This window comes from Propithecus coquereli, unplaced genomic scaffold (assembly GCF_000956105.1).
Source record: "Propithecus coquereli isolate 6110/MARCELLA unplaced genomic scaffold, Pcoq_1.0 Scaffold249, whole genome shotgun sequence".
Lineage (NCBI taxonomy): Eukaryota > Metazoa > Chordata > Mammalia > Primates > Indriidae > Propithecus > Propithecus coquereli.
Window position 1 is genome coordinate 289,531 of NW_012148052.1, and position 10,373 is coordinate 299,903.

General features: G+C 53.5%; 1 protein-coding gene across 1 annotated transcript in view; it reads left to right on the forward strand.

Annotated features, from left to right (window-relative positions):
* The first annotated feature begins 233 nt into the window (after positions 1-233).
* SLC2A1 (solute carrier family 2 (facilitated glucose transporter), member 1) overlaps positions 234-10,373 on the forward strand; it is a 30,501-nt gene continuing 20,361 nt past the window's right edge. Inside the window, exon 1 of the mRNA XM_012646712.1 lies at positions 234-543. Within this exon, the coding sequence (XP_012502166.1) occupies positions 526-543 (18 nt within the window). The 5' untranslated portion in view covers positions 234-525. The remainder of the gene's footprint in view (positions 544-10,373) is intronic.

A 10,373-nucleotide genomic window follows, 5' to 3' on the forward strand; every position in this document is an offset into this window, starting at 1 on the left:
AGCTCCACCATTTTGCTAGAGGAGGCCGCCGAGGCTCAGAGAGGTGTGCACACTTGCCCAGGTCACACAGCAGGCGCCCTCCCAGGTCCCAGCACACCGTGAGCTGGGAGACTGGCAGCAGCAGCAAGGCCGCGGCCACCAGCCATCCCGCCCCCTCCTCCGCCTCTCGCCCCCTCCCCGGGAGCCCCGCCCCGGACGTTCGCGGCCCCAGGCCCCGCCCCGAAGCTCTACCCACACACCCCCGACACACCGGAGGCGCCAGCTAAAGGCTGGGGTCCTATAAACGCTACCGTCCGCGCGCTCTCGGGCAGGAGGTAGCACGGGCGAGCTTGCAGATCGCTGGCCGCGGGTCCCGGAGTGAGCGCGCCAGAGAGCGGGAGGCCAAGCGACCGAGCGACAGGAGTCAGTCAGAGTCGCAGTCGGAGTCTCAGGACCGGAGCAGGAGCCTGAGCCGGAGAGCGCCGCCCGCCCGCCCGCCGCCACCCGCGCACCCGGCGCTGCCAGAGCCACCAGCGCAGCGCGGCCATGGAGCCCAGCAGCAAGGTGAGTCGCGCGCCCGCGGGCCCTCCCCGCCGGAACAAAGGCGCGGGCCCCTGCGGACCCCTCCGCCGGCCTGGGCCTCCCCAGCCGCCCGGCCGCGCTGTGCGCCCAGGGCGGGCTTCGCGCCTTTCTGCGGCTGGCTCGGCGCGGGTCCCTAGCGCAGCGCCCTGCCGGGCCGGAGGCTCGATGGGTATGGGTCAGGATCTAGCGGACGGGAGGGCTCCGCGTGCGTAGTTGGCGCCCGCACTGAGTACCCGGCTTCCTTCCGGGGGCGCTGCGCCGTCCACGCGGCCCTGCGGGGGCTGGGGACACAGGCCCCGAACGCTGCACGTCGCACACGACCTCGCTGGCGGCGGCCCTGCGCCGGCTCCTCCCGATGCGGAGGAGGGGGCCCGAGCGCGGCGCCCATTGGCTGAGCAGGCCGAGCCCCCAGCCCGGCCCCAGCCCGGGAAAGCCGAGCAGGAGGGACCGACCCGCCCCGGCTCCCGGCCTGCTGGGACCCGCTGGTCCCCTCGCCCCGGCGCCCCACTAGGTGCGCGGCCTGGCGCGAGGAGTCCTGCCGGCCTTGGCACCAGCATCCCTAGGTGCCGGGGCTCGAGCGCGGGCGTGAGACAAACAGCCGGCCTCCGAGGCCTTCCCTTCAGAGCAGTGCAGGCCCCAGAGCTTTCGCCGAGTCCGGGGGAGATGTGTTCCGAGGAGGCGCGTTTCCCCGCTCGGAAGCGGCTGGGGACACCCAGCTGGGGAGAGCACACTGGAGGGCCGCCGCCGCGAGCGCGGGGAGCCCGGGGAGCCGGGCGCTAGGAGGGCTGGCCCAGGCTGGAGTTGAGCGGGAAGAGCGCACCCCAGGGGGCTGGAAGCCGGGGACTCCGGTCTCTGAGTAGATGAGGACTCTTTCTCTGCGGGCAAATAACTGCCTAGATGCGATCTCTCTCTTTTTTTTTAAATTTTCCCCAAAGCGATTCCTTTTCTACAAATATGTATTGAGCCCCTCCTGTGTGTAAGGCATTATTTCTCTCCTCCTTTCCTTCTTTCTTCCCCCTAGTCTAGAATATTTTCAAGCTACTTTGTTCTTTTGAAACACTCCCTCTTATCTACTTGGATTTTCTCCTCTCCTTAGCTGGGAAGACACAAGGATGACCCTTTTTTTTTTTTAACCTGGGACTCGGGGGTAGGACTGAATTCTGAACTGCCTTTCTATGGGCTGTGGAGGTGTCCAATGGAACTGAGTGGGGTGACACCAGGCTGCACCCTGAGCGGGAAAAGGCCCCTCCACACCTGTTGAATCCAGATGACTTGGTTCACCCTGCCTTGTCCCTGGCTTGAGGCGAGGTCCCGGGGGCAGTTTCCCCAGAAGACTCGTGGACAGTCATAGCTGAGCCCTATCGGTGGGATATAACTAAATAAAAATAGAGCAGGAAGCTATTTTAGTTAGGGGCAAGGGCTGAGATCCTTGAAAGTCCGAATACAGAGTTATCTCAGGGCTCCGGCAGGCCACTTAACTTCTCTGGGCCTCAGTTTCTCTACCTGCAAGATAGAGATCGCTTTTTTCACTTCCTCAAGGGAAAGAATTGTCTATTCAACATGTGATGCCAGATAAGAGTGTTTATTTGTTGAGCGGTAAGTGAATATTCTGAGTGAAGACAGAAAAGTGGAGGAGAAAATCAGCAGGCTCTTGGCTAAAATGCCTTTCAGTGTCATCAGCCCTGTAGTCCTGCTGGTTCCTCACCAGCCTGGAGCTCAGGGGAGGAAGTAACTTTACTGAAGCCACACAACTAGTGAGTGGCTCTTGAAGCCAGGCCAATCAGAAAGGACTTTCGTTTCTGTCTCCACCATCTCTTTTTTACTATAGCATTTCTTGAATTTGGGGCAGAGGGGAGAGAGGTTGCCTGTCTTCAAGGTTGGCCCTTGTACCAGCTGGTTCTAAATGTTGTAGTAGGTGGGTGCTTTTCATGCAATGTTTTCCAAAGTTTCCACTGTCCGTCTTGTCAATAATTTTGGAGGACCTTCTTCCCAGTGGTTTGTCTGTATTTATAAATTCATGTCCATGTACTGTGATACTGGTAGATTCCATGCCTACATAAAATAGAAATTTCGAAAGACAAATATGTACAAGAAAACAGTTATAGTAAATATTTTTTTTTCTAACTCCCCTACAGATCGTCTCATATACATTCTGGAATAAAGCCCTCTCCTTTGGATCCTGCTGATTTAATCAGCAAGCACAGCCATTTGTGCAGGATGTTAAACTGAGGTCTGGAGAGGTGGTTTCATTTGCTTAAGGTCTTAAAACGAGGTGTGTCTGGCCCTGAAGCCTTGGTTCTGCTGTGTTCCTCTTCATCTCCTAGGAACTGGGAATTGACTCAGCTGACTTCCCTGTGTTCCACTGTGCCGCTCTGTAGCTTGTAGTAATGAGCTTAACTGAATGGGAAGTAGCAAGGGGACAGGTGAACTCACCTCACCTCCCGTCCCAGCCAGGGGTTCACCCACGATCCCTCCTGGGCAGCAGGCGAGGGCGAGCCCTGCCCCAGATATCTCACCCCACCCTTTGTGAAGAACTTGTGGCTAGTCTTGATTGTGCCCTCCAGAGAAGGAAATATCAGAAATCTGCAGGCGCCTTGGTGGTATAAAGAGCATAGGCTTTTGAAGTCCTGCAGATACGGTTTTAAATCCCAATGTAACTCAGTTGCCTCATCTGCAAAATGATGCCATTTTTCGTATTTAGGATGTCTGTAGAAATTCAGAAAAAAATGTAGGTATCTGTCCCCACAGATGCTCCATAAATGTTCCTTGGACTCCCATGATGCATTGCGCTCACCTGGGCCCAGGTGACCTATACCTGGGCCTCGGCCTCCATCCAGAAGTCTGGCATTCTGGCAGTGTAAGCTTTGGGGGGGTCATGATCCTGGCCCGTGAGTATTAGTCACGTAACTCATTAAAGCTTCCACTGACCTGTTCTTCCCCAGCAAAGGCTAGTCAGGAAGTAAGTAGAGACGGCACATGGGAGAGTGCCTGGCCCAGGGACCGAAAGCTAATGTGGCTGCCCTGCCCTGCGTTTCTTTGCTTTGCTCTTTTGCCTCCAGCTTCACACCTATCTGCCTGCGACTTTCATGTCCATTATCTCCCGAGATCCTCACGACTGCCCTGTGAGGAAGATACGAGTCATGATGACTTCACAGTCCAATGAAAAATGACTTTGCCAGCGTCACACATTGAGCCTCCCATCCCAAAACACGCTGCCGGTCTTTCCAAGCTGACTTGAGGGGATAAAGGAAAGCCACACCAAGAAGGGACCATCCAGTCCATGTCCAGTCTTTCATTTGACGGATGGGGAAACTGAGGCCAGAGAAGGGAAGAGATGTGTCCAAGATAAGACTATCACAAAAGATTTGAGGTGTTCTATAGTGTTTTGTTTTTTTTTTTAAAGATGCTTCTTCTCCACACCCCTGTCCTCTGTGTCATTCTCCACCCACACCAAAGGAACAGGAACCCCCAGACTTAAGGACTTTCCAAGCTCTTTTTGGGTGCAGGAGTCTAAAAGTTGGATTGGGCATAACTTGACAACTGAAACTCTTCTGTGAATGGAAACAAAACAGTAGATATTCCCACAAAGCTATGACCTTGAAGAAGTGGCTTTCCTTAGAGTTTCCTTCTCTGTAAAATGGAGTCTCTACCCTTGGTGGTGAGACTGGCACAGCGCCCTAAATCAGGGTGGTGGCTATTTTAAGTGGAAAGACCCTTTGTGTGGCCAGTTTGGGTGTACAAACCATGCAAACAGACCCAAGACGATCCTTGTCCAGTGCTGAGCCACCCAGGGACTCAGCCCCACTTGCCCCAGAGCTGGGTCAGCCCCAAATCCACATAATCAGCTTGTGACTTCAAGGAGCTCAGCTTTGCCCAGTGCCTCCTGGTCACGGGGTGTCAAGGCCCAGAGCTCTACTCCAGTACCGAGGGTGCAGACATCCAGCTCTCCCCTCCCCCCAGACTGGCAGAGCTGGGAGGCCTGGAACAAAGAGGAAAGTGTGCAGCATTGGCTTGGGGCCTGTAACCTCACCCCTTCCCCCACCTTACTCTGGGCATAGAGGTGACAAAGCTACTCAGTCTGGCAACCAGTGTCCCCAGGATGGCGGAGGCTGGGAAGCCTCCTGACCAAATCATGGGCTCAGAGAGGCTGTGTCCAGGCCGGCAGGCCCAGCCCTGACCACCCAAACAAGCCTCCAATTGTTACTTCCCTCCGAGGGAGGGGTGGAGTCAAGCCCGAGGCTCTGTTGTCCAGACACAAGGCCTGGCAGTAGCTGATGTACAAACATTGGGGTTTTGCAGTGACGGGCAGGGCTCCCAGCCCTCAAACCCAGGCAGAAAGGAGGCAACATCCACCCTCTTCGTGACTTCATTGGCTTTTGCCTCCCCGGGGCCTCTGCACCCTGGAAGGGGCGAGAGTTCTTGCCAGACCCCAGATGATGGAGCCTTTGGCTACCAAGAACAGAACTGGACAGAACATCTGCCCAAATTGCCTAGCCCAGAGCTCGGCTTCCCCTGCTCTGGCAGTTGGGAGCAGGGAGGAAAGGGCTCCATCAGAAACAGCTCTGCCATTTGACTTCCTCTTGTTGGAGCTGTGTCCTCAGCTATACTGGGGATAACACCTACCTCTCTAGGTCCCCTGCACTAAGGCTCCCCAGCAGGATACGATTTTGCAGCATGGCAGGAGCCCCAGGTAGGCCAGATGTCCATAAGGGCCTCTGCTGGAGGAAGAGTGGACTGTCTTGGGATGGGGGCGCCCAGCTAGAGGAAAGAAAGAAACAGCTATCCTAGACTCCTTGAGTGCCCAGTGGTGGCCATTGTTCCTGAGGCCCTCCTGCCCGGGGGCTAGGTGACTTCTTTGGCTTCTTGTTGTGTGCGATAACTTGGGGTGGCCCTCACAGCTATGCCAAAGCTACCCCTACAGGGTCCTGGCCCCAGGTGTCCAGTGTGCTGCTCTGGGCTCACCTTGCCTGCATCCCACAGCCCTGGGTGCTGCCTGTGGCACAGCCAAGAGCACTACCACATCATGACCACGTCCATCAAGTGGTCGGAGCTGATCGTGAAGTCCAGCGTCCCAGCAGTCATGGCTGGCATCATGGCCATCTATGACCTGTTGGTGAAAGTCCTCATTGCCAACTCCCTGAATGGTGACATCAGCTTCTCCAAGAGTTTCTTCCAGCTGGGCAGTGGCCTGAATGTGGTACTAAGTGGCCGGCAGCTGGCTTTGCTGTCAGCACTGTGGGGGACTCCAGAGTGTAGGGCACTGCCTGGAAGCCCGGCTGTTTGTAGGCATGTTCCTGATCCTCATCTTCATGGCAGGGTCTCATTGTTGCCCTCACTCTCCCCACAAAGTAGCCCTTCTTCGAGCCCACCAGCCACAGAATATGATCTAAAGACCACACCCCCTCCTCATTCCAGAATGAGCAGCCTGACGCACACACACGGGCAGCTGCCTCTCCGTAGTTGGTCTTGTGAATGCACAGGGTCCTAGTCCGTCATCTGTTGGCCCCGTCCTTGCTTCTGCGTGCCCCATGCTGTGGACATCTGGGCCCACTCATCACCCACCCTGCCCCTGAGCAGTGAAAATGCCCATACCCATCTGGAATGCTCTGTGTACAAGGATGAGCTAGACTGTCATTTTCCTCTTCACTGGATGTTCATTTGTAAAAGATTTGACCTATTCATATGTCTGCAGGGCAGCCCTCCATCTCCCAGCTATATACAGTCTTCAGCTAGAGCGTTGTACGGTGGAGTTACCATTTGCTGCAAAACTTCTTTGGATGGAACCACCCTCCCTCCGGCCGTGGGCTGCCCGGGCACTGGAAGGCAGTGTACTTACTGGGCCTGCCAGGCCCTGGCATCCAAGCTGTGTCCAATAAAGTTCTTAGATGTGACTGGAAAAAAAATTGGGCATTTTTTTTTTTTTTAAATTACAAAAGTTATGGAGCCAACTATAGAGAAGCATAAAAAAAAAAAAAGAGAGAGAGAGAAAGAAAGAATAAATGTCTTCCAGTTGTGAAGGTTTGGTATTTACCCTCACTGACCTCTTTTGTACATGTGTAGATGCATGCCTATAAATGTAATGTTTGTGTAATTGGATTGCACTTTCCACATTGTTCTGTGCAGCCCGTCCTGTTCACCAACCCAACCCTTAGAGGTAAATACTTGCAGTGTTTCTGCTCATGTAAGTTCATTAACTCCCCCTTCCTTATACAAAATGTACATCCTATACCTCGTACTTTGCTTTTTTCCCCTTAACAATCTACCCTGGGATTCTTTCCTAACAAGTACATACAGATGTGTTGCATTCTTTCCAACAGCTGCATAATATTCCATTACAGGCACGTCCCACCGTGATTAAGAAGTAGCACCCCGTCACCTTCTTTCTTCATACCACTCACCACCTGATGTACAACATGTATTTATTTTCTACCCTGGCCCACAACTAAACTATCAAGTTCCATAGGCAGGATTTGGTTTTGTTTATCACTGAATCCCCATGGACTAGGGTAGTGTCAGGAACATGCATTCAGGTATCATCTTTGCTTAGGAATATGATTTATTCTTAGAAAAATCTTCTCTTATGGAAAACTGAAGCTTTAGGGGAAGGGACTTTTTTAACGTCATACAAATAGAGAAGCCGGGACTTAAACGTGTCTGCTGAGAGTGACAGTGACTGATGCATATGCCCAGTCTTATCCAGTTAATTTTATGTTAGTTTAAGTAGTGCCCATCTCGCCACCGAATGCATACCTTCTCAGGGGTGTCAGTTTCTCCAGAGTCCAGATCCTGATTCAAGGCCCTCGCACACAGCCCGAGGAGCCAGTCATTTACATTGAACATCCCCTTGTAGGATGCCCGTCTCCTCAGTTATTTAAGGAGGATGATTTGGTTTTGCCTGGAAGGCTTTGGAAATCCAGTGCAGCTCATGCATTGGGTCTGCACCTCGCCGCTCAGGGTCCCTGGGGCTTAAAGCAGAGACTGACCAACCTTTTCTGTCAAGGGCCAGATAGTAAATATTGTCAGCTTTGTGGGCCATATGGTGTCTGTGTGCCCCAGCCACTCTGCTTTGCCGTTGTAACACAAAAGCATCTATAAACAATAAATAAACAAACGAATGTGGCTGTGTTCCAATAAAATTTCATTAATTGTCATTGAAATTTGAATTTAATATAATTTTTACATATCCCAAAATATTAGATGACGTCTTTTTTTTTTTTTTTTTTTTTTTTTCCCGAGACACTTAAAAATGTAAAACGCATCCTGGCAGGTTGGGTTTGGCCCATGGAGCATAGTTGGCCAGCCTTGGCTTGGAGCAAAATGCAGCAAAGTGTCCCAAAGGACACTGAGCTTGAGCCTGGGCTGTCTCAGCTCAGAGTGGGCAAGGCTCAAACGGCTGCTGGAATGAAGTTTGACCTACATAGAAACCACCAGGTAGAAACCTGGTTTCCTTCAGGGACCAGCACCCGGAAGCAAGGGAGAGGACATGAGCAGGAAGGGCACAGAATTTGGCTTCAGAGACCCTCAGCTCGAAGCCGAGAGCCCTCTGGTTATGCGCTTTTTCCTCTCTGAACCTCCCATGTTCTCATCTGTGAAGTGGGAACGATCTCTCTCCCAGAGCATGTTCACGGTGGTTAAATCAGGATGTGTGAGCAGCCCTGGCAGGGTGCCTAGCACCTAGTGGTGCTGCCGATAACGCCTCAGGGCTGCCGTGGGGTACCAGGAGGCTCGGTCAAGCAAGAGTCCTGACATCATTGGAAGGCTCAAAGGAAATGGCTTCCAGGGTAGTCAGTGCCTGAGGTCACCCGAAGGTCAGGCTTCCAACTGTCAGCCCATCGCTCTTCTTTTTGAAAAGACTTCGCAGGATGGAAGGGGTCAGAGGGTAAAACGCCAGGCGAGGAAACCAAGGAACTCAAGTCCTAGCACTGGCTTTTGTTTGCTGAGTGTCCAGGGCATCTGCCCTCTGCCCTCAGGCTGCCCATCTATCAAATGAGGATGTGAGAGCAATCTGCAATTCCTTGAGCTTTCTTTGTTCAAGAGAAATCTGAGAAAAGAAACATACACAATATAAATAAAAAGGGAACTGTCCTGGACCAGGTAAACCCCCGCCCTGCCCTCCTGAAAGCCCACGTCCCATGTCCCAGGGCATCTCAGGAAACTGGTGAGCAGTGGAGGGAGGACAAGATGGAGTGACATCTGGACTCTGCTGGCTCTGGGCCCCTCCTCTTACCAGGAACACTCTGAGTGGCAGTGGCCACATGCCCTCCCTCTGCCAATATTGACGGGAGTGCTAAAGTGCCATGCTGTGCACATGGTCAAAAGGCCATGGTGTGTGGCAAGTTATGTGATGTGGCCAGGACCATCTGGCATCTCACTGTGTGGGAGGAGAGGTCCTTGAAGCCAGCACTTTGTTGATAGCTTCCTGGAAGAGAGAGCTCTTGGTGGGCCTCAGAAACCCCAGAACTGGGATAGGGAGGGCGAGGAGTAGGGATGTGAGATAGCATCCTCTCTGCTGGACCCTGAACCCAGGCGTTTGCTGAACTGAGAGGCCCATCTCAATCCTAGGAGAGTCCGGATTTGAGCTCAGGCTGCCTGACTTCAGAGGTCTTTCCTCGACAGACAGCCCTGTTTGGCTTGGAGTGGAAGGCTTTGACGGGTACTGTTAGCCTGTTTCCACCTCCCAGAGCTCTGATGTTCCAGCACTCATCAGGGGTTGGATCAATGGCTGAGTTAGGTTGAACACCAGTCTAGCAAAACTGATACACACAGGACCAGTTTTGCCCAGAAGCTAAATTGAGAAATGATGGGTTTTGTTTTGCAATTATTCTGTGCTGTCCCCTTCCTGGGCACTCTGGCTGCAGAAATGGTAAGACCCAGGTCCGATTCTTGAGGAGTTCCCAGTCAGAGTGGCAGATGGGTATTTAGCTGGAGACTGCAGAGGACATAGCACGGGCAAGGCCTGGAAGAGCATGGAATGTTCTAGAAGATAGCCACATCCTCAGGGGATGGTGATGGGCTGCTGGGGGGAGATTCCCAAATTCTGGGCCCTACATTGCTCCCCACCCCTAAAAAAAGGCTTCCACAAGAAAGGCACAAGCAGTAGGGTTTGTACCTCTTCTCTAAATCATCACCAACTAGTCCATCAACGTGACACCTAAGTAAATACCTGTCAAATGAAGGGACTTCATTCCTGTGGGTCAGTTCCAGCCACGGCTGGAGGAGGCAGATGGTGCTGTGGTGGCCTGATCCAGGGTGGCCTGCTGTCCTTCCCTGATTCAGCGAACACTTGTCGTGGGAACTCTGCCAGGCTCCATGATGGACACTGGTACAGACCATGACAGCAGCCCCTTTAGGAAGGAACTTTCATCCCCATTTTCTAGGTGAGGAAACCAAGGCCCAGAGGTTACCACGTGTCCCAGCTCCAAGGTGAAAGGAAGTAGCTCGCTGCGTTTAAACCTGGGTCTCCTGATTCCAAGTCCAGCAACAGTCAAGCTGGCTGTGGTGGGTGCAGGGGGTGGGAGGCAGGGTCACGGCTATGTGCCTGGCCTCGGTGCCGTGTGCCTGCAGAGAAGCTGGGGCTGTACCCCTCCCCTGCACCTCGCGCTGAGCCACACCGAGCACCCTGTTTCTTAACGTGGCCGATCGACCCTCTTTCTTCCCCCTGCACGTACTGTTCTGTCTACCTGGAATGTAGCCTTGCCACTGCTTTCCCGCTTAGCAGTCTCCCCGCATGTCCTTCAAGGCCCAACTCCAGTGTCACCCCTAGGAACCCATTTTTGATTGTCCTCAGGCAAAGTCAGAAGTCTCTCCCTCCA